The sequence below is a fragment of the Mus pahari genome, chromosome 3 (assembly GCF_900095145.1).
Source record: "Mus pahari chromosome 3, PAHARI_EIJ_v1.1, whole genome shotgun sequence".
Taxonomy (NCBI): domain Eukaryota; kingdom Metazoa; phylum Chordata; class Mammalia; order Rodentia; family Muridae; genus Mus; species Mus pahari.
This window is the reverse complement of record NC_034592.1, coordinates 16,424,064-16,448,878: the sequence shown is the minus strand read 5'-3', so window position 1 is coordinate 16,448,878 and position 24,815 is coordinate 16,424,064. Positions and strand designations below refer to the sequence as shown.

At 40.7% G+C, this 24,815-nt stretch overlaps 1 protein-coding gene across 4 annotated transcripts in view; it reads right to left on the bottom strand.

Annotated features, from left to right (window-relative positions):
- Positions 1-24,815, bottom strand: part of Setx (senataxin) — a 53,839-nt gene that overhangs the window by 11,613 nt on the left and 17,411 nt on the right. For 2 of the 4 annotated variants that reach the window (XM_029536034.1, XM_029536036.1), the window contains exons 8-20: positions 24,121-24,292; positions 23,915-24,002; positions 19,406-23,524; positions 18,002-18,101; positions 14,114-14,266; positions 10,901-11,163; positions 9,681-9,848; positions 8,952-9,108; positions 6,219-6,320; positions 5,931-6,046; positions 4,712-4,783; positions 3,226-3,375; positions 1,806-1,913 (exon numbers count right to left, since the gene is read on the bottom strand). In XM_029536034.1, the coding sequence (XP_029391894.1) occupies positions 1,806-1,913; positions 3,226-3,375; positions 4,712-4,783; positions 5,931-6,046; positions 6,219-6,320; positions 8,952-9,108; positions 9,681-9,848; positions 10,901-11,163; positions 14,114-14,266; positions 18,002-18,101; positions 19,406-23,524; positions 23,915-24,002; positions 24,121-24,292 (5,768 nt within the window). The remainder of the gene's footprint in view (positions 1-1,805; positions 1,914-3,225; positions 3,376-4,711; positions 4,784-5,930; positions 6,047-6,218; positions 6,321-8,951; positions 9,109-9,680; positions 9,849-10,900; positions 11,164-14,113; positions 14,267-18,001; positions 18,102-19,405; positions 23,525-23,914; positions 24,003-24,120; positions 24,293-24,815) is intronic. The other 2 variants (XM_029536035.1, XM_021192424.2) reach the window with 1 other exon arrangement.

The window sequence follows — 24,815 nt, the reverse complement described above, 5'->3', positions numbered from 1 at the left end:
AGAAGAAAAAATCATTCTAAGAGTTTATACCTGGGGAGTTGGGAGGAGGGCTTTGGGCAGTGGTGGTGCACACCTTTATCCCAGTACTCAGGAGGCAGAGGCAGGTGGATATCAGTTTGAGGCCTGGTCTACAGAGTGAGTTCCAGGACAGCCAGGATACACACAGAGAAACCCTGTCTTGAAAAACAGTAAGAGATTTTTTGTTTGTTTTTGTTTTTAAACAAGTCCCCACTATTGCAAGAACTAATTTTCCAAAGCAAATGTGTCAAAGTTCAGGTGGCATGTTTCTGATGCTGATCCTGAGGGAGCTGTGACCCTTGACTGTAAGATGAGATGGTCTCTCTTTAGAAAAGTGCTATGAAAGAGGTGAGGACGTGAATGACCACACCCCAATGCTCTTCTGATAGGACCAAGAGGCCACCTGAATGAACAATAAAAGAAGCACAAAAACTTAACATAGATTTTTAACAAACCTTCATGCCCTCACAAACCTAAGTGTTGTGTGTCACTACAAGGAAGCCTGTGCACAGTGATTTCTTCACAGACCCGTGGTGCCAAGTACTAATACTGTAAAGTCAGGAAAGATCAAACCTAAACTACTGAATTGATTTTAAAAGCCAAGTAAAGGGTTATAACATCAGCATGAAAAAGTGACCAAACAAATGAGAAAAACTGTCCATGTTTTCAGTGTGCTAAAGAATTCTCAATGACAGTATCAGATTCAAATCACATAACCTGAAAGCTAAAATGTGCTCTAAAACCTGTACACCAGAATATGATCATGCTAACGGCGACACTCACCATGAAGGCGTGTACAGTAGTCAAAGTAAAGCATTGTGTACCCTAACATTCATGTACACGTTTATGTACATTTTATGTATACAAGCTTGTATAACCAACCAGTTGTCTGGCAATTTACTATATCTCCCAAAGTTTACTCAATTTAGCCCCAAATCCAATTTTCCAAATCCAATTTTAAATCTCTCTGGGAAAAGTAGAAAAAGAATTTATACAACATAATAGACCTACTTAAGAAGACAGAAAAACTGAGTCGAACTTACAAATTTGTACTTGATGGCATAAAAAAGGCTGTCCCTGAGGTGGATAGAAAAAAGCCAATTCCATATGGAGTTTTAATTGCTCTTTTAAATACAAAACCCCACATATATACAAAGGCATGCATCCATCTATCTATCTGTCTATCTATCTTAAAACCACTGCTTACTTCATTCTGTAACTCAATACTGTCTACCACCCACTAAGCCAGAAGCACCATGAGTATAATAAGGACTTTGTCTTTTTATCATCATGACCTCCACATCTACAATAGTGCCTGCCTGAGGCAGCTGTGGTAGTGTATCCTTACAATCCTAGCACTCAAGAAGCTGACTGATATAGGAGGATCACTGAGTTCAAATCAAGCCTGGGCTACAGAACAAGTTTCAAGCCAGCTCAGGCTACATAAGCAAAACTATCTCCACAGTAATTATCTCCAGAAAATAAGATGGTTTAAAAAAAAAAAAAAAAAAAAAGACAACTGCACTAGAATGCTGGCTCAATGGTTAAGAGCACTTCTTGTTCTTGCAAAGGGCCCATCTGATTCCCAGCACCCACATGGAAACTCATTACCTCCTTAAGCACTAGGCATGCTTATGGTAGAAAACACACAAATTGTGTGTGTGTGTGTGTGTGTGTGTGTGTGTGTGTCATTTCCTAATTTCTCCTCCAACAGGCAATGACAATTCAAAACAGAACGATTCCTTCAGAATAAAAACAGACCCTCTGACGTCATCAGAAATACTCACCATGGAGATGACTGTGGGGGGGAGTTGCTTGGGGTCTCCTACCAGGATAAGTTTATTGCAGCGGTGGATGAGTGGAGAAAGCGTCTCAACTTCACAAGACTGCCCAGCCTTGTTTAAAAAGGGTAAACAAGATAGAGCCTTAATTAAGTTCTTATCATCCAAAAAAGTACCAAATTTCTCCTATACTATAGCTAAACCTTTACTGTTATTGTTGTGGTGGTGGCAGAGATGATGATGATGATGGACCTCATACATGCTGGACAAGTGCTTTATTACAGTTATATCCCAACCTCCTCTACACCAGGTATCAAAAATGAGCACTTTTTTAAATGATCAAAGTATGCCATACTTGCATGAAAATGTCTATGTAAGACACTGTAGCCGGGCAGTGGTGGTGCACGCCTTTAATCCCAGCCCTTTGGGAGGCAGAGGCAGGTGGATTTCTGAGTTTGAGGCTAGCCTGGCCTACAAAGAAGTGAGTTCCAGGACAGCCAGGGCTATACAGAGAAACCCTGTCTCAAAACGACGACAACAACAACAACAACAAAAAAACCACCAAAAAAAGACACTATATCTATATCTCTGTGATTTCATCATAAAACAAATTATCTAAACAGTTATTGGTTTAACAGCTGAGCTATCTTTCCGGTCCCTAAACACACTTTTCAACAACCTAACAAGTATTGTGAACTCGACCACCACAGATGCCTTAGCTGTGGAATTAGATAGCAACAGAGGGCTTAGGACATCTTAAGTGCCTACCTCATTCCTGCTGAGCTGGAGCCTGGGAAGCTTCTCTAACAGCTGTTTTAGAACAGAATCTCTGAAATTCAGATGTTACTTGGGGTATGACAGTCTCCCGACTTTCTAACTCAGTAATGTTGTCTTTAATTATTTCATCAGATCTTTCATTTTATCACATAATTTATATATCTACAACAGGGTTCGGGATTTCCTGGAATGATTCATCATATCTAGTGAGACAGTTCTGTCTTCTGACTTTTCACTCTAGCCAACAATGTATACAATTAGTGTTCAGTAAATGGACAAGAAAGAAAAGATGCCAGCTAAAAATGCATCAGCCAAAGCTGTCCCAAGTCGCAAATTTGTATTTCAAAGTTAGCAGAGAAACTGCTGCAGCTCAGGAGGGAGAGTGCTGGAGACAATCGTGCCCAGGAGTCCTCCCTCTGGAGCAGGCTGTCAGCACCATGTTTCCCTGTCTGGGAACATGTGCAGATTAGCTAAGGGCTAGGATACAGAGGCCTCCTCACAAGCAAGGCTGGATGTTCGCTCTCCAGCACTGCTAGAGTAGTGATCACCAAATAAAAGCCCCATTTCACCCACACTTCAGCACCCATAATTCACCCACAACTTTTCTTTACAGTGCTAGTCACACCTGCACACCTGATTGTCCACTGACCTCATCTACGATGACACAACTGAAGGGGACACCCCCTTGCCCTCGAAAAGCAGACTCAAGCAATAAACCACCACTAGTGCTCAATGTGCAGCAGATGACATGGGACTCCAAGATGATGGTATTCTGTGCTCTCTGTGGGCGTCCCTGAACCTGGGATAACAAAGGATAACTATATTTAGATTTAGTTATATGCAAATCCTGTAACAGTCCTATTTTTACTAAAACATATCTACCTTTTTGGTTCATATGATATAAAAATATTTAATAAAAGGGGAAACCTCAGCTCTAGAGAACAAGAAATCCCTCTGTACAAATCCATCCTGGATTTCAAGGCAATGTATGTGAGTTTTAGAAGAGGTAGAAATCTGGCTCCAGTACTAAAACATAGTCAGGGTCTCTTCTCCTAGCCATAACTGTAATGAACGTTCCCGCAAATATGGCTAATTGAATAAATAGCCCACAGAAGACACAATGAGCAACAAAGCTCATAACCCAGACTAGCAATGCACTTCACCTGTAAGCATGAAGCATAACTGAGATGTTATTTACACTGTTGATGAAAATATACATACATTCAAGTTTGTCTCTGGTCAAAACCGCAAACTACCAGTTCCCCTTAAACTATCCTACTTACCATCTTACTGTGGGTGGGTGTCCCAGAACTGGGACCAACTGTACATGATACAGGATTCAAACAAAAACACAAAAAACTTATGCTCTAAGCCAAGAATTGTTGGGAGCAACCTTGTTTGAATATTAACTGCCTTGTCAGCCATAAGTGCTTATAAGCACAAAGTCTTGGCCTCTGTGGGAAAGTACTACCCCCAGTTGAGAACAAATAGCTATAGGTCTTGTGGACAGGTACCTAGCAACCCATTCTGTTGTTCTTCCTGCTGAACTTTTTACCCAGCCAATAGCCTGTTCTTGGGAACAGGTGCATTCAGGATCCCACTTATCCCATATCCTGAGTATATAGCCTGTGTAGGAACAATAAAAATGTGTCAGCTTGATCAGACCTCCTGACTTGCTGTCCATCCTTCGCCACCTTTTGTCCCCCATTCTCTCCACAGGTGATCCCCAGACCCTGTTCAACTATCCCACAGGTCGGGGCGAAGAATAGAAAAGAAGGGAGCTCTATGTTTTTATGCCTAATTGCATCCCACTGTCACTCAATTTATATTCCTAGTACATAGAGCACACGATAGTCCACAGTTGCTACCTTCTTACTAAATTTCAAATGTGGTTCATTCCTGTTTTTCTCTCTCACTATCCACAAACCTAGTCTCATGAACGACTCATGGTAGCAACTCTCTATTTGCAGCTGGTTACTACTGACCTATACTATACCTAAGAGGAAAACACTGATGTCTGTCTCCACTTCTGCAGGCGTCATTTTATGATAAATACTTCTTAAAACAAACCTCGGGCCTTCTGCCCTCTGAACTGTTTCATAAAGAAAGCCAACTGCTGCAGGTAAACGACTTACCTCTTTAATTTTCGAAGCAAGTTCTTGCCTTTCTTTTGAGACTATGATAATGTGTTCGTCTAATTCTTGCCTCTGAAAACAATTTTGAAATCACTGTGAAAACCAAGCACTTTAGAAAGCTCTCAGACACTTCATACCTTAGGAGAGTAAAAAGCATCTTACCCATGAACTCACTGAAACAGCGTGCTCTCTTCCCTACCAGTCAAGTCCCACACTGCTCTATCCACCTGATGGGCTCAATTATGTCTCCCACGTGCATGTTTGCTGTCTGCTTAGTATCACAAACCTCGGTGCTTCAATCCTTCATTCATGTCTAAGATGCTTTACACACAACAATCCTGCCACAGGGATGAGCGTGTAACATAATGCAGGCATGACACTCTTCCCCTAAATCAAATCAGAGATTAGATCTGCTTGGCAACCAGAGATTAACCGGAGTGTATCCTTGGAACACACACATGGTATTTTAAGCCAGAGTGATGGTGCCCAAAAATACTGGCACTTGACTTCTCATGGAAAAGGCTAAGATACATAAAAAAAGGAAAGCAAAAGGTGGCAAAATGTTGCCAGATAAGTTTCTTGATACAAACACACTAAAAACTAAGTCACTCTTGACTCTTGAGTCTATGAGCCAGTAAAATTCTGTCTAATTATAACTAATTATAAATGTTGGTTGTTTTTGTTTATGTCTACATGTGTTTTGTTTGCACTGTTTATCACATATGTACCAAGAGTCTGAGGAAACCAGAAGACACCATCAGATCCTTGGAACTGTAGTTTATTGTGAGCTGTCATGTGGAGGTTAGGAACCAAACCTGGGTCCTCTGGAAGAGTGGTCAGTGCTCTTAATCAGTGAGCCATTTCTGCAGCCTCTAAAATGGGTTTAACTCAACAGTAAAGTGCCTAATAAATAAAATATGCCATCTACTTTTATAAATAAATCTTAACTGCAATACAGTTGCATCTGTTTGTTTACATTGATCTAATGAGGCTTTGGAGCCACAATCAAGCTGAGGAGCTGTCACAGACACTACAGATAATAGACTATGGTCTATAAAACATACAGTATTTACAGAAGAGCTCACTAACCCTGACATTAGCCATTCTAATTCAGCATATTAAGGAGTCCCACCACAGCAATAAGAGCAGCATGACACACCCATCGACTGGTTCATGTCTAAGCCACTTCTGCAAGGTCCAAGTGGGGAGGTGTTCATACCTGCATCTCCCGCCCACCTCGACACAAAGCTCGCTGACGAGAAAGTTCATCAAGTTGAGCATCTAGAATTTCTTTTCTTCTAAGCATTTCTTGAATATGAGAAGGCAAGTCTTTTTCTAATATAAATTTAAAAATCACATGTTATTTCTAGCAAAATTCACACAGGCACAGACAAACCTAATGAGAAAGAAGCTAGAATAGTTGTGGGGTCCCCAAAATACCACTAGTGCCCCCATCATTATCATACAAATAGCAACAGAACACCAATGCAAAAAGGTCAGCACTTACTCATTCTATGGTTGACTTGGCTGTCCAAACTGAATTTTAGGACCTCTGTATTAATAGACTTTTCTGGACCCAGTCGTACTAAATTTATATCTCCACAGTTTCCTGTTGATAAAAAGACATAAAATTGCCAGGCGTGGTGGCACATGCCTTTAATCCCAGCACTTGGGAGGCAGAGGCAGGCGGATTTCTGAGTTCGAGGCCACCCTAGTCTACAAAGTGAGTTCCAGGACAGCCAGGGCTACACAGAGAAACCCTGTCTCAAAAAACCAAAAAAAAAAAAAAAAAAAATTAAGGACATTGCTAATAAATCCCATCTCCATAATAATCAGAGAAGGGCATCAACTGTCAACTGTACAGCAGTAACTATACTAAAGACTTGTCACACATTCTTTCTAGGTACTCTGGAAAACAACTTTATAACTTACAGATCAGTATTTATTAAACTGCAGGAAGTAGAAAGTGTGACTTTGAAGTGCTGAAAATGAGTGGGAGTGAAAGATACTTAAAACATTGGTTGGTTTCCCCTGCTTTGAAAGATGTGCAGATCCTAGCGCATGGCTCTCAAGGTCACATGGTAACAGAGCTCATACTGTTAGGCTGATGTTTCTCAAATTCTTCTCTATACAGTGTTCCATGAAGAACAAACTTGAGGAATGAAATGAATTTAGGTGCTGAGATTAAAGGCGTGTCACCACACCTAACTCTTTAAGTTTTCTTAACCATATATTACTATGTATTTAATTCACATAGAATCTTACTTGGTCATTCCCACCCCAAACACCCAGAATTAAGGTGTTTGAGAGAAGGTCTTGTATATAGTTCTTTCTAGCCTGGGACTCAATATGTAGACCAGTCTGGCCTTGAACTTCTAACAATCCTCCTGCTTGTAAGAATGGGGCATGTGTACCACACTTGGCACAAATTTTCAAACAAATATACGGAGAAGAAATGGCATATCTGTATAGTTACCTTTAATACAAGATTTTTAAAATCGTAGTTCACTTCCCTCTCCTAAATGTAAGGACATCTTCTCTAGCCAACACTTAATTGAAGTTTTCAAAATAGCCAGATTCACTGTGCATCCATCACAAAGATGGAAGCGATTATCTGGGATTCATCCTAAATATCCACAAACATTCTACACATTACAATGGGCATCCTTTGCACTATAGAATGAGCTTGTCAAAATGTAAGAGAGGAATTCCTAAAAGCCAAAAGCAGACAGAGATGACAACACACCTAGGAGGCAGGGAGTTCTGAGGGCTTTCCTGGATACTGGAGCAGGGCAGTAGAAGAGCGCTTACCTTGCTCTTTAAGTTATCATTAAGGTATAATTTACATTCAGGAAAATGCAGGCTTGAAAACCTGCTCTTAGAACAAGTTCCAGCCAGGACTGCCAGGGTTATACAAAAACCCTGTCTCAAAAAAACAAAAAATAAATAAATAAATAAATAAAAAATAAAAAATAAAAAAATAAAAAATTGCAATGACCCAACCCCTTAAAAACAAACAAACAAAAAACACAAACAAAAAACACACACACACAAAAAAACAAAGAACAACAATTCACAAAAACTTCTTGTCAAAAGGAACAAAATTGAAGTCACCACCAATAATAAATAAAAAACTGTATAAAATAGTCTGTTTTACAACAGAAAAATGTATGGGCTGTTCTCATTTATGACCACTATGGGCTGTTCTCATTTATGACCGCTATCTTTGAAGTGCTAAACTAACACATTAGCAATCAAGCACTGTGTCAAAGAATGACATTCACAAATTGGTACCATGATTTACCAAAGGCATAAGAAAAAAAAAAAAAAAAAAAGGCTGTACCACCTAAACAGATCTAAAAGAAAACCTGAAAATGTCTAATTTCTCCACTGACAGAAGTTCAGACGGTCTCTTTCTATCTTTCCCTTACTTGAACACACTTCAGTGTAGGTCTACTGTGGGGGACGCCCCCTCCCAACTCTGCTACTCCACTGCAGTTAAGAGCACACTGAGCACTACACATGCAGTTATGTCTATTGACTACACATGCAGCTCTCTTGGACACTGCTTGTCCAAACAGTGGCTTGAGAGCCAGTCAGTGGACCACAGTTAGCTTAGGGGTACCAGAGTTGGTATTACTTCAGAGAGTTAGAACAGAAGGATAGAAGGATAATGTCTCTGCTCACAACCACTAAAAATACATGGAAAAGGAAGAATTTGGCTACAGACTGACCGTGTATTAAGTTTTAGAGGAAACGAACCATATATTATTAGGTGTACATAGGACACAAAAGCAAGGATATATGTCATCTCTCAGAATACAGACATGTCCCACATAATTTGCAGTCAAAGGGAAATAAGGAGAGATGAAACTGAACATCTAGGAATCCTCCTCAGAAGAGAGCTCATTTGTTCCCTTTGTCACTTCACCTCTCCTCATTCTTAGTCATATGACTCACACTGCAGGTGCAGCAGCTATCCCTGACCAGAAGGTACACTAAGGAATGGAGATGACAATACAGGAAGGCACCACTTCAGAAAAAACCTGGTTTTCTAAAGAGTATACACCAGAGACTCTTGCCCAGACTGACCAGCTCCTAAGCTTTTGGAATTGGAAGCAAATGTCTGTCATGCTTATACAGCATCACTTGCAACAGACTCTGATCTTAACTGCTAAAAGGCAGTGTCAGACATTCTCAAGAAAAATGAAATGAAAAGTAACAAAAACAAGTATCATACCCAAAGGATTCTTCTTGTCTTTACATTTTTCTTTAAATTCGAGAATAATTTTTTTCATAAGTTCATCAACCGCTGCGTTGGAAGGTGCACACACGAGGACTCGATTTTGTTTGATTTTGGCATTGAAATTTTCATCTGAATGGCCCTTCCTCTGGTTCTACAATTTGTCATACAGAAGACAAACAATGAGTTATCACAATGGTTGAAGGAAAGCATCGATTCCTCCCACAATATGAGTAACTGTGACGAGCAGTTCAGCGGACACAGCATTTACGAGCACATACAAGATCCTAATCTTCACTCCTACATAAAACACATAAAAGCCTTCTCTGCCATAACGTTTATCACAACTGTTGGATGCACTAGGCCTTACATTTTATTACTATTACTCAATGAATATTCAGTCCAACCAAGAATACATTCAGAGCTGCCTCAGCAATAAAAAGCACTGGCTGCTCTTCCAGAGTACTCAGGTTCACTTGCCAGCACACACATCATGGCTCACAATTGTCTGCAGCTCCAATTCCAGGGAAATCTTATCTTTTTCTGTTCTATTTAAGTACTGTATGCAAGTTGTACACAGATATACATGTGAGCCAAATACCCATACACATAAAATTACGAACAATAGTAGTAATAAATCTTTTTAAATACACATGTAAAAGGGCAAAGGTACATCTCAATTTGGGTCAAAAAGAACCACATCCAGGCTAACAGTACCACACCTACCTCTGTCAGTAAGCGGTACAAGAGACCAACAATAGTTTTCGATTTTCCGGTTCCAGGTGGTCCATGAATCAGACAGATTTTGGCAACGGATGGTGAGTGCTTCACCATGGCATATGCAGTTTCTATGGCTTTCTTTTGGTCTTCATTAAAATCTTTTAGGTAGGCAACCTATAGAAAAGATGTATGTAATGAATTCTTTCTGTGGTACACATAGGAGAAGAACAGCATCTGTTCAACTTTCTTCCAGTCCATGTCAAACACAACATTATCTAAGGGACTGACCTTTCACAACTAGGGAAAACCTAATTGGACACTAATTACTAGTTAACATCCATACCCATTGGCCTATTTATAATTATACTTTAATGCTTTTTACAAATATGACAATAAATTTTCCTAAATAACTTTTCTTCAGTTATGCCAATATTTTCCATTTAATTCTCTGCTTCGACAGTGAAAGTTCTAAGAATTCTTTTTGTTTTGTTTTGTTTTTTTGGTTTTTTTGGTTTTTCGAGACAGGGTATATCTGTGTAGCCCTGGCTGTCCTGGAACTCACTTTGTAGACCAGGCTGGCCTCGAACTCAGAAATCCGCCTGCCTCTGCCTCCCGAGTGCTGGGATTAAAGGCCTGCGCCACCAGGCCTGGCAAAGTTCTAAGAATTCTTCTTTCCTAATAACAATGTCACAAGGAGGAAAACAGTTTTCATGGCCAGACCTAGTCTAAATTTAGTCTTTCAATTTAGATAGTTTAATGAATCAAGAGGTTAGGAGTATGGCAAGTCAACCCCTTCGAAGGTGCAAAATAACTGGATAATGACCCTGAAAGCTTCAGTACACAATGAGGGTTAAAAGTACTGGTTTCCTTTTGCACTTTTTGTTGATTTTGTAGACTATATGTACATTTTTTACAGTGGAAACTACAGGTTCATCTCTTCATTTGCAACAATCCCAAAATTCTCCACCAACTCTCTTCAAATACAAAACTCACTCCACAAAATCTGTCCAACCCCTGAAATGGTAGGCAGCCAGTAAACACTGAAGCAGACACTGGATAACAGCTAAGTGGCACTCTTTCAACACACCCTCTTTACTTTCTCATCTTTACCCTGACATAAGCTAACCACTTGTCCACTTTGAAAAACTGAAGGGAACTAAACACCGCTGTGCACAAGCATACAAGACCAGTAGCAGCTAAAATGTCCTAACACAAAGTTCTCTTACTTTCCTGGCTTCATTCGAATCAGCACTCACAATTCTTTCAGAAGTTGTAGTTAGTAGATCTTTGGTACAGAAGTCCATGGGGTTTGGATTTAGAACAGCTCTGGCCAACTGGTTCCGACTACTCAACAGAGACATGGCTTTCAATTTCCTCTGTGTAGTTACCAGAGAACTGATTACAATGCATCTTGTAAGTTCTTTTACACTGGCTGGCAAGTTATCTTGTGTCTGGATACATAATGAACACTCAGCTTTCCCACTGCGCACTATAATCAAAGAGGAGAGAAGCAAACATCAGTATAATATTATTCAATGGAAAAGATTTGTCACAAGTGTTTAGAACTTGTATTGTACATGATGTATAAGTCACTTATATTTAGTAAATTTAAAATTATTCTGATTTTTTTCCCCTTGTTCAGGAGTTGGTTTGGGGTTTTGTGGAGTGATTTTTACACTTGACTGGCTGGTGGAGCACTGTGTGGAACTGTTGCAAATGAAATAAACTTGTAGTTTTCACTGTGAAAAAACAATCTCTGAGTTTGAGGCCAGCCTGGTCTACAGAGCTAGTTCTAGAACAGCCAAGGCTACACAGAGAAACCCTGTCTTGAAAGTCCAAACACACAATAATGTTCCTGTCCTCTAGCGGAAGATACCAAATAAATATGTCAGAAAGTACTGAGTGCTCTGAGAAACAGAGACAGGATGAAGAAGGAATGGGCGCAGAGGTGGACAAGCCGGTGTCTTCCTAACAAGAGGATACTGAGTAGATATGAAAACTATGTCCTTTGAGGAGGAAAGAGCACAACAAACAGACTCAGCAAGCACAGAGGTGGGACAGAGAACTGTGACAGGAGGTATTTCAGATATAGTGAGGCAGAGCTCAAAGGAAAAGTTGGAAACTATGTATTACAAGACCCAAAGAGCAAAATGGAGTGTGTATTTTTGTAGAGTTCTGGATAACTCAGCAATGACTCAGAATGCTACCCAATTAGGAAGAAAGTCATATGGTATCTCTGTATAGGTAACAGGCTCTCCCTTACACATTAAAAAAGCAATCACTTCCTACTGCAAACCAAGAATTTAAAAAAAAAGCCAGGCACTGGGCATGGCGGCAAATGTCTTTAATCCCACCACTTAGGAGACAGAGGCAGGCAGATCTCCAAGTTTCAGAAAAGCCAGGGCTACACAGAAAAACCCTGCCTCAAAACATATAAACGAAAAGAGTAAAGTGCTATGGAGAAAGTGATAAAGATGATGATTAGATATAGGATGCAACACACAGAAACAATCAGTCAAACTTGCAATGAATTAGATGCTCTTATGAAAGATACAAATGACCAGAGATGACCACAAAGGTCTAAATTATAGCTTTTCAGATATAGAGGCTCAAAAGTTTTGCTCTATAAGGAGTCAGAAAAAGAACTTGCAAACTAGATAATTATAAATCAGCAACTATAATCATTTTCAAGAGCCAGAAACAAAAATTCAGCCACATCCTGCCATAAATCTTCCACATCAGGCCGAGAGTGGTGGCGCAGGCCTTTAATCCCAGCACTCGGAAGGCAGAGGCAGGCAGATTTCTGAGTTCGAGGCCAGCCTGGTCTACAGAGTGAGTTCCAGGACAGCCAGGGCTATACAGAGAAACCCTATCAAAAATCTTCCACATCAGATAAATTCATCATGGTGACAGAGTCTCAAGAGAATCAATGGTACTTTGAAGACATAATGAAGTAAGGATGAAAAATCAGGAAATCATCTTTTTATGCAAGTTAGTTAGAATACTAGTGTTTCAACTGCCAAAAAGCAGATTGATGGGTTGGTGAGATGGTTCAGTGGGTAAGAGCACTGACTTGACTGCTCTTCTGAAGGTCCTGAGTTCAAATTACAGCAACCACATGGTGACTCACAACCACACGTAATGAGATCTCCCTCTTCTGGTGCTTCTAAAGGCAGCTACAATGAATTATAGTAATAAATAAATCTTTGGGCTGGAGCGAGTGGGGCCGACCATAGTGAGCAGAGGTCCCAAATGTAATTCCGAACAACCTCATGAAGACTCACAACCATCTGTACAGCTACAGAGTAATCATATGTATAAAATAAATAAATCTTAAAAAGCAGATTGATATAAAAAACTTAAGACTTCACAGTAAACTGCAACCAGGGTTTAAACCATGTCTAGTGATACAACCTGTCTGTAGTAGCGGCTTCTTGAGAGGCTAAGGCAGGAGAATTATTTGAACTAGCTCAAAAACAACTGAGCAATATAGAAAGGCCAGACTAAAAAAAAAGATTCAATTCTGTCCTGCAAATTGATGTTAGCAACAACCTTGGCTATATTACTTTGTATCTCTGAGCCACAGCTTCCCTCGGTAACAAAGGATCAATCCTGACACCTCTGGGGAACACTACAAATGTGCAGAAGAGTGAGGCGCATTGCTTGGCAGACGTTCTTACCCTACAATGCAACGGCTGGAAGTGCTGGGAACAGTAAACTTCCAAGCGTAAGCTGCCTTATAACAACAAATTGTTTGTTCTTCTCATTAGTAATTAGTCAAAAAGCCAAGGTTATTAAACAGATTTAACTTGAAAGTGATACACAAAAATGACAGATGGAAGAAAGAATCAGAAGAGGACATTAAAACAAAGCCAGGCTGTAGCAGAGTCTGCCTATAATTCCAGCACTAGAGAGGCAGAGGCAGGCAGATCACTCACTGAGTTCAAGGCAAGCCTGGTCTACACAGTGAGGTCCAGGACAGCCAGGGCCACATAGACAAAACCTATTTCAAACCACCTCTCCCCTCTCCTCTCTCCTCCCTCCCTCCAGCCCCCCCCCCCCAAACACACAAAGGTTTCAGGCTGGAGAGATGGTTCAGTTGTTAAGAACATAAAAGATATTGTTTTTTCCAGAGAACCTGAGTTGGGTTTCCCAAACCTGAGTAGGGCTTCCCAATACCCATGATGCTGGGCAGCTCATAACTGCCTCTAACTCCAGCTCCAAGGGGATCCAGCATATCTGGCCTCAGCAGGCACCTGCACTTGTATGCATACACCTACATACACATAATTAAAAACAAAGCAATAAACTCAAGATCTTAGGTGGGAAAATAGAAAAAGAATTCTAATCGGAAACTGATCAACCTGGCATATAACAAAATACAAAGCTAAGCACAATGTACAACAAATGATCATCTCGCTGACCCCTTATTTACTTACTGACTGAAGTACGACGAAACTTATGAACATAGCCACAATAATAGTGATTGTGATCTTGCATGCCATGCCTATATTTCTTCTCAGGAACCAGAAACACCAGATCATTTTCCTTTGGGTGAAGCTGTTTAGCAAGTTCAGATTCCTCCAAGTAAACTATGAAACAAAAATTGGCATTTATGCAATTTTTAACAGATTTCAAGATCAATTTACAAGAAATTAAACCTTTGTACTAAGTTCCAAAGTATAAGGTCCTGATGAACTCTATATACTTGAAGGGTGACCTAAGCCAATAACAATGTACAAATCTGATGCAGAGCGAACAGTGGCAGCTGTGGTGGCCTGTATATGACCTGCCCAAGATCAAGCTGCTTCCAAGTCCAGCATGGAGAGTAGGAGGGCTGCACAGGTCCCACCACAAGCTTAGGAGTTACTGGCAATTGATGGTTAAAGGGAGAAAGGGTCACTTTTCTTTAGGAGAATGGACACTTGATAAGATTACACAGGTTCGCTGACAGTGGTGGCACACGCCTTTAATCCCAGCACTTGGGAGGCAGAGGCAGGTGGATTTCTGAGTTCGAGGCCGGCCTGGTCTACAGAGTGAGTACCAGGACAGCCAGAGATACACAGAGAAACCCTGTCTTACAAAAAAGGATTCCACAGGTTCCAGTGGATGACCCCACATGCAGGCGGCACAGAAAAGTAGCACCAACTGGGCTTAGAGAGAGTTCAAGGAGTCAGCTGGGTGGTGGCGGTGCATGCCTTCAATCTCAGGCAGATAAATCTCTTGAATCCTAGCCAGCCTTGTTTACAGAATTCCAGGACAGCCAAGAGCTGTGCAGAGAAACCCTGTCTCAAACCCCACTCTACCCTCATCACCCCCCCAAAAAAGTACAAAGTAACATGCACTGGCTGCTCTTCTAGAGGACCTGAGTTCAATTCCCAACACCCACATGACAGCTCACAAAAACATTTAACTCACTTTCAAAAATACAATTGTAATTGTTCATTACAGGATTCTATAAGGTATGAAAAACAAGGTAGGTGGTGGTGATGGAAGCCTTTAAAATTCAAGCACTTGGAAGGCAGAAGCAGGAGGATCTCTGTGAATTGGAGGCTAGCCTGATCTACAAAGTGAGTTCTAGGACAGCCAGGGCTACAGAAAACCCTGTCTTGAAAAGAAAACAATAAATTACAAAAGGAAGGAGGGTTGTAATATAGGGTTCTTTGGGGAGCTAGAGGGAAGAGAGTCCTGGAACTCACTCTGTAGACCAAGCTGTCTTCCTGCCTGTGTCTCCTGAGTGGTGGGATTAAAGGTGTGCGCCACCATTCTGCCCAGGCCTTTCTATTGGTTCTTAACCACAGAGTTCTCTCTTGTGTTCTCCAATTTCAAAATCACAGGCTCAAGAAACTCAGAAACAGATCTAAGTACACAAAGATACCTTAAATATACTAATGGTATTCCACACAAGGGATATAAAGTAAACAAGGCCAGGAAAATAAAGCAAGCACTACGATAAGAAGGTTCATCATCAACTGAGTCAGTTGAGCACTAAGAAACAAACTGATGTGAAGCACTAAGAATGGAGATGAGGCAGATGGAGCAAGTCAATCAGAACTATGAACAATCTTGTTATGTTAATACAAGCAGCAAAAGACAGGACACAAGTGCACAGACTGTAGAATTCCATTCTTACAATCTATAACAATGGCAAGAAGAGACAGCACACCTGCGACTCACAAGAACAAAGCCAGGAGGTAATAAAGAAGCCTGAGTCAATGTTTCAGGGAGTGGGGGTGGGGTGAGGTAGGAAGCCCCTCTCTTCAGTGAGGGAGCTCAACTCCTAAAAGAAGTAACTGTAACATATCATACAAGGGACTGGGGAGGGAGCTAGCTTGGTCAGCAAAGTGCTTAACCACTGAGGACCTGAGTTACAAACCTAGAACCCACATAGAGAGGCTGGGCATGTTGGCAGGGGGGGGGGGGGGCAGCAGATGGCTGCTCTTTTATAGGTCCTGGGTTGAAACCCCCAATACTCACATGATAGCTAATAACCATCTGTAACTCTAGTCCTAGCAATCCAACATCTTCTGCCTTCCACACCCATATACACACAATTTTGTTTTTTAAAGATTGGTCATGGTGATACACGCTTGTAATAATTTAGTATGGTCAAGCAGGAAATTGAGTTCCCTCTGGCTCACTGGCCTGCCAGTCTAGCCTAATTGGTAAGTTCCAGGACAATGAGATCCTATTTCAAAACCTAAGGTTGTTCTCTGGCCCCCATAGCTACACACACACACACACACAAACACACACACACACACACACACACACACACACGCTCGCGTGCTCATGAGGAAAATACTAAATAAACCTAACCATAGTTGGTTGGGGTTGTAAGAACTACTTCTAACAAGAAATTTACAGTGATGGAATACAAAGGTCCTAGGTTCTAATCCCATAATCCCAAAACAAATTATAAAAAACAAACAACAACAACAACAAAAAAAAAACAGGGAAGAAAAAAAAGGGGCACAACACAGATTGTGGAAAACAGTAACTTCACAGAAGATACTCAGCAATCAGGTGATCAGAGTCAGTTACTACCAAGAAAAGCTATTGGTCTATTTTTACCAAATGCACAAAACCTCAAGTCTAAAGCAACATCTAGGAAACAAAGAGTGTGTTCTTCAAACTAACTGGCATAAAAACATGCCGTGAAGACAGGCTGAGGAATGAACTACTCTAGACCACTGGGAACTGAGAAGTCAGCACAACTCCAGATGTTTGGACTTTAGATTGGATCCCAGGACAGAAAACAGACATCACTGGAACCACAGCTATGTTATGAATGAGGTCTCTCTCATACTCCGTACTATAGCAATGCTAACCCGATTTCATCACTGTTCCACGTATGTGAGATGTTAACATGTGAGAAGGCTTGCTGAAAACTATGTAAAATTTGAATGTGAAAAGTTAGTTCTTCCAACTCAAGTTCCAGGGTTTATCACCTAAGTCACTCTATAAACCCTCTTCCCATGAGAGCTGCTTCCTAACAGTATCAGTGTCTGCTTCATTCACAATCCACAAGAGTTCGAGAACTACAAAGCCATCTCTACCATAAATGTACTAGTATCTGTGGGTATATTATAGATTTGGCATGTAAGAGGCACTATTTCTATTGTATTTTACTTCTTTGTCACTCTCTGCTGATTTAATAGTACGAAGGTCAGGTGTGTTGTGTGCAGTGCGCCTTGAATCCCAGCACTCAGGGAGGCAGAGGCAAGCGGATCTCTGTGAAATGAGGGCAGCCTGGTCTACTACTGAGTCCCAGGCCAGCCAGGGAGACACACGCAGAAGAGTCTACCTCACACACACACACACACACCGGTCACACGCACGTGTGCAGTTCTTTTATCTGTTCATATTTCCTCTACATAGCACATACACATGCACTAAAATTACAGAACCTATTAACTGAATTTCTAACCATTTGTTTTTTGTTTGTTTGGTTTGGTTTTCCGAGACAGGGTTTCTCTGTATAGCCCTGGCTGTCCTGGAACTCACTCCGTAGACCAGGCTGGCCTCGAACTCAGAAATCTGCCTGCCTCTGCCTCCCAAGTGCTGGGATTAAAGGTGTGAGCCACCACGCCCGGCCCACTTGTTCTTTTTATCTCAAATAATGTTTTTTGCCTTAATGTCTCATTGTAACAAGAGCTAAACGAGATGAGTTTACACGGCTGTCGTCATCTGATCACTGGCTGCTGTCCGTAGTACTGGTGAAAGCTATACATGCTCGTCCCACTGGGTATTACCAGCCTCTGGCATCTCTCAAGTAAAAATTTCCAGTTATCATATCATATATTCCAAGTTGCGTATGAACTTACTCAGAAACTCCCAGTATTTTTTATAGTCAGCTGGAAATTTTCGTAAATGCAACTGATAGAAATTCTCTTTATTTGGAGAGCTCAGCCATTCCTGTGCCACCTACACAAAGCAAAAGAAGAAACTAAGAAATAAAGAACATGCTAAAAGCCACTACACATAGCAAAATGTTCCAAAGTGGGCTAAAGGACAAGCAGAACAGATCCCAAGTGAAAACCTAAGAATCAGTCTGTGAGGTTTATCAAGTTGTCCACAACTGTCCTGCCCAATTTAGCAGCCATTAGTCACATTTGGTTATATTCGTTAAGTAAACTTTTAAAGGCTAAAAAAAATACTACCCCTCAATTGAAATAAGACAGCTTTCATGTTCAGCAGTCACATGTGGTTCTGATACTGTTCATGTGAGGGTATCTTACTGGTAGTACCTACACTTCACAATGAGATTATCTGACCTACATTTCTCTCAGCCTCTGGGAATTGGCACAAGCACTCTTCCTGTTGGTTTCTATGTCACATATACTAGTCTTCCAAAGGCTCAAATCAAACCCAGAAGTATCTTTGAGATCTTTTGTGAGTTAAAAATGACTACTCCAAAGCCCAAATTTATGAAAAAATTACTAGTGTAAAAAGATACTTTACACTTTTTAAACAAGCAAACAAACAACAACAAAAAATGACCTTTGAGACCTTGTTTTGTTTTACAATAACTTTTTGAGTCAAGTAGCTAAATCTGCAACCGGCCCTCAGTTCCTCGTAACCAACAACTCTTAGTGCTGAGCTGCTTCTGCTCAAAGTTAACCAAGCAGTTACTCCTCATGGGGGGTAGGACGGGGACACGGACACACACACACACACACACACACACACACAACCCCATCGTCACACTCTGTATCATTTTTGCCTAGAAACATCCACAGGGGCTTTCCTGCCATATACTGCTCCAGCCTAGAAATCAGGAGAGGTGAACTCAAGTTCTACCTCACTCCTGGCAGACAGTAAACATTATAACATAACCAGGTTAAGCCTCCAAACAGAGTCATCTTTTCAATTTCCACTCATCAGTCATATATTGTAAAATGTACCCTATAGCCTTTCCATCTCCACAGCTGCCGCCCAAAGCCACTATCATTTTACCCCCAAATTGCTGTAACCAACCTGTAACTAGTCTACTAGATCTGTTAGCCTTTCCACCGTTTATTCTCTACCTAACAACCAAGGACGTTGGGTAAGGATAAGCTACTGTGTATTACTAGTCCCTGGTCTAAATACTGGCCAACTCCAAACCTTCCAATAACTTCTCACTGAAATGAGTATAGACTCAAACTTATAGAAACTTAGGAAGCTGGCTATATGCTTATAACCATTTCTTTATCTAAAGCAGGGGCAAAGAATTAAAGAATACTTACTGTTTCAAAAGCATTCAATATAATCAAAGGTAGAAAAACATTAAAATATTCTGTACAATCTTGAAATCGGACAGGCACAGGTCTTGAGATAGACTGACAGAGACTTGTTGGAGCACCACACTTATCAAAGTTCAAAAACATTTGGTATTTCCATTTTAAGACCTCTTTAATGAAGGTGTCAAAGATAGACTGCGATGGCAAGAGAATGTTCACTGGAGAAGCAGCTGATGTAGGCCTGTTCTCACGAAATGTAAGCTTGTAACTCTGTTTGCTGGAACTGCTTGGAGTCTGAAAATGAAAAATATTGCACAGACTTTTCACCTCAGCCACTGGCTTCTGAGAACCCGTGGAAGAGGGTGGTGTCACCTTCAAGTTAGGCTGTGCTCCACTTGACTTATTTTTTAGTGCTGACTGAAGTGTAGTACTTTCCAAAGACTTGGAAAGATTGGCAGTTCGGGAAGCGCTGCTTGAGCTAAATATCTTGGTAGTAGTAGGTCTCAAGGGCCTGGATACAGAAAGAGGCAAGCCAGGTTTACGAAACAGGTTGTCATCTGCTGCTTTTGCTTCAGTGTGTCTTGGGCAGTATTCACCCTGTTTTTTTGTAGTTTCGACACAGTCTTTGTATTTACACTTGGTGATACTCAAAGACTCCAACTGAGGCCGACTGAAAGAATCTTCTCTCTGAACTGTATCTTTTTTATGAGCCACAATAATGGTTTTATTTTCCAACTGTGAGCACAGATCCATATCTTGAGGATCATGTTGTGTTAGGAATAAATTATCATCATCTGTATCACTACTAGACTCTGGCTCTGCAGCTTTCACAGATGCCACCTCCCCAACTTGCACTGTGAGAGCACCTCCATCCACAGGGTCCTCTGAAGCAGAGACCATCACCACATCTGTTGGCACTCCTCCACTTAACACTCTAGATTCACACTGGTTGACAAGACAAGTTATACCTGTCGCCCAAGGATCAGAAGAGGCTTCTGCTACTTCTGGTTTGGAAAGCATACATTTTGCTAACTGTTTTTCATTACTGATGGCAAGTGGTTCACTGGTTCTATGATCACCTGGCTCATCAGAGTCTGCTTCAAGTACATCCGATCCCTGTACTATGCGTGACACTGCTCTTACAGTATCAGTATTTTTGTAATCCAAGTCTCGTTTTTGATGTGATCTGGATCTCATAAGCCTTTGAAATTGAAGATCCTGGCTTGTCAGTAGCTTATTATTTTTGATAGAAAGAGTCTGAGGAGAAATTAATTTAGCTTTCTTGGGGGCGTCAACTACTCCAACAGTCTTCCCATGGTCACGTAATTGGACTATACACTCCAGAGACCTCTGGGACAACTCAAATGCCTTCCGAGGGGCTTTTTTCAGACCAAGTTTTTCAACTGTTGAAGTTGGCTCTGGACACTGACGAAACTTCTTTGGTGGCACAATAGCAGGAGAAGTTCTACAACTTATGTAACATGAACTCTTAGTCTGTCCTCTTCTAGTGTCTGAATGTGTTTTCTTAGTAGCCTTAGAGGCTGGAACTTTCCTAACAGGTTTTGAGTGAGTTCGAGACTTTGTAGACTTCTTCTGTACAACTGTAGAATCTCTCTCAGCACTTGAACTGAGAGTTGCCATCCCCATGTCTGCACTCTTTAAATCACTTTCAGTAAGACCTCGGTGATCAGTTCCAACAGAAGAGGAAGGCCTCTGAGGATCTTCAGCTGTAACTTTGTCACAGCGTTTCCTCTTGGGTTTTTTTACTCCAGTTTTACAAAATTCCTCAGCAGAAACACTACTATGTGGTTCTGCATGCTCTCTAACACCCTCTGCTTTGTTTCTAACAACCTCTTCAAACACAGAGTCTGCCCCACAACCCAAGTTATTGTTTGTACTATCAGCTACATGAGTTACACAGCTCTTTTGTTCCTCTTGAAGGAAGTTTTTGTTGTCTATTTTATGATCTTGCCAAACTGAAAAGACTTCAGATGAACTTTCAAACTCAAAAACCTGAGACTCAGAATCTTCAAATTCTTCAGGGCATGTCATTTCTTCCTCCTTTACAAGCTTCTTTTCCACACTGGTATTAACTACCAAACCTGGCTGCTCTGAACATTCTTTCCCTACGCATACTTTGCTCTGTTTGATGTTTTCCTCACTACTTCTTTCATCTTCATCATCTTCATCCTCATCCTCTTCGTCAGAATCTGAAATAACAATAACTTGTCCATGGCAGGTGGCAGCACTGTTTTGGTTAGCTGGCAAACATCTTTTATCATCTTTTTGTAGCTGAAACGAATTCTGTTTACTTAAACCAGATGGAAATTGAATAACAGTGGTTTGAGATATTAAAGTTATGTTACAGAGGTCTATTTGACGACCTGCGACCAAAAGCTTGCTACGGTCATGAGGCACCTGTCCTTCTACCAAGTTAGAAGTCAATACTGTACTCGCTCTCATTTCCTTATCTCTTGATTCAACTGCCATCTTTACGGGACCCTCACATGGCGTTTTCACCAGTGTATCAGTAACTTCTGTAAATGATACCAAATCATCGTCAGCATGGCCTTCCTGGATTTGAAGCTTGACTTCATCATCAGAACTACTATTATCCAACTCCTCACTCTTTATCTCTTTCTTCAACAATGAACTGTTTTGAGATTTTTGCTCTTCATGCTTGTCATTCAGAACAGGGTCTGAAGGCACATTGTGTCCAATGCTATCTTCCTTTAGAGCTCCTCTATCTGTTCCTGAACAGTTCTCAAGGTCAGATATAGCTGTATTTTCCTCTAGATCGATAATATTATCTACCAAAGTACTTTTCCTGTGTTGCTTCTTTATGACATGTGATAACTTTGCACAAATTTCATCTTTCTGTACTTTGAAACTTGGTTTTGAAGTTTTACCAACAGTGCCATCCTTTAATGAGACATCTTCATTTGATGTAGATACCTTTTCCATAAAATCACTGCTAGAATCGGTCAATGAATGTGCTGATATTATCACTCCTCTGTCACATCCCCATTCTGGACCATTTCTTGAAGTACTATTTGGTGGTGCATATGAAGAGCTTTCTTTTCCAGACTTCTCTGTGCTTATTTTAACTTGCTCTTGAGCACTTTCAGAAAAAAGAGCCTCACTTTTCTTCTTCAAGCACAACTCAGTTCCAACAGAAGAGGCTGGAAGAGGCTCTTCTTCATTCAAATCGATGTAATGCTGCTTGAAGTCCTCCTCTTCTGTAGTATTTACTTTCATCAATACTCGATGGCTGTCAGCTTTTATTGGCTCTTTAGAAGATATTGGGCTGCAATTTTCCAAGCAATAAATGTCTTTTTTAGGGTTCCTGTCTACTTGATCACTTTCTTCTTTGAAAGATGGAGGAGTTTTGAATGTAGAAGTTGAATCCCCAAAAGTGCTATATTGGGGCATTTTGAATTTTATGTTTCTAATTATTTGTTTCAAACACATTTGTAACTCATGGGTTTCTTGACCAGTCAATTGCCAACCCAGGGACAAATTTCCTCGAAGAAATAAGTTAAGTTTATCCCAGAACCGCTTACAGAGTGCTTGCTGACCAAGCTGATAACCTTCTTTGAGGAGACCTCTAATCAACTGTACACAAGCAAGCTGGACAGAGTTAGACGGCACTGAATGCAACGCCAAGGACATTATTGTTGCTCCTCTGGAGGTACTTCCAGGTGACTTCTCACAACTCCGTACAAATGCGGTTGTAGGAAGCTTGGCACACTTCACAACAGCTTCTACCCACTGCTGAGAACTTACCCACAACAGATGCAAACATTTTTTATTTCTATGTAGCTCAATCACTGATACTAGAATCAGAATAAAAAACTCAGTGACTTTGTCACACACAGCATCTGTCTGGTTGAGGACATCTTTGACTTCTGAGTATAGATGATGAATAACTTCTACTATATAAGCCACACCCAAATCCTTAAGATCCATGAGTGACTGAACAAAAGGTATGAACCACAGAAAGGTGCTGTTATGAACACGCATATCTTGACCAATATCTGACTGAAGTACATTGGCTAATGTTTCCATTTCTTCATACATGTTTGGACAATAATCTGGACAAATGGCTGATCTCCACCCAGAATCCTAAATGGAAAAATGATAAATATTCAGATAAACAAGTATCAAACAAGTACCCAATCTGTAGAAAAGGAATATAATCTGCAGCTTTGTTCTTCTGCTCTCCAATATGTTGTACTTAATGTCATTTGAATTATAAAATTGCTTCAAGAAAATGCAAATCTAAATCTTCACATACTTAAGCCTTCCTATCAGTTGGCTTGATTACTACTACTCCTACCAAGACATTCCCCTGCGGTTAGAGGTCATGCACCCATATGAAATGCATCAGCCGCACCAAAGGGCCTATATGAAACAGTGGATTCGGACTGACTAACCATCATAAAGCCAACAACCAATTACTACACAGAACACTGTCTCTACAGAGTCACTTCAGCTTTAAAAAATGTTCGATACCTTTTTGGTCTTTTCAGGATTAAAGTTATAAACAATCTGGCTGCACGTAACCATATCATCAAAATGTGGCTCCGGTTCTAACTTGGTCCTTAAATATCAAGAATAAAAAGAAATTACTGAAATGAAAGGGGTTGGAGAAGAGGGGGAAAAAAAATCTTAGAAAATCAGCAATGGTATGTTATTTTAAATTCTAACATTTAGCGAACCTTATGGAGCTGTTCCGTATATTCTGGATCTCTCTGTTGTAGCTCTCGTTGTTAATGATGGTTTGAAATGCTTCAATAGGGTCAATAAGCTGACCCCATACCTTAGATCCAAGGCGATCAAGAATCACCATGAAACAGTGTAATGCTGGCCAGAAAGGATCCATGCTGTCATCTGAAATAAAATAAAACAATTACTAAATTAAAAAACAGTAAGAAAAACATTCAAAGATATATTGGAGATATTCTTAGTCACCCAAAATAGCAAGAATGAAAGAAAATAGCAAGTAATATAAAGTGATGTCTAATTTAAAGTGCTTTGTTTTGTTTTCTGAGACAGGATTTCTCTGTATAGCCCTGGCTGTTTTGGAAGTCGCTCTGAAAACCCTACTAGCCTCCCACACACTTCTGCCTCCCAAGCACAGGGATTAAAGGCATGGGCCATTATACCTGACTTACAAATTTTCAAAAACTATAATCTCTTTGCAAAAAGTAAATAATAATTAATGAGAAACAAACTGATGATCAAGAAAAGTCTTCTCGGGCCGGGCGTGGTGGTGCACGCCTTTAATCCCAGCACTCGGGAGGCAGAGGCAGGCAGATTTCTGAGTTCAAGGCCACCCTGGTCTACAAAGTGAGTTCCAGGACAGCCAGGGCTGTACAGAGAAACCCTGTCTCGAAAAACCAAAAAAAAAAAA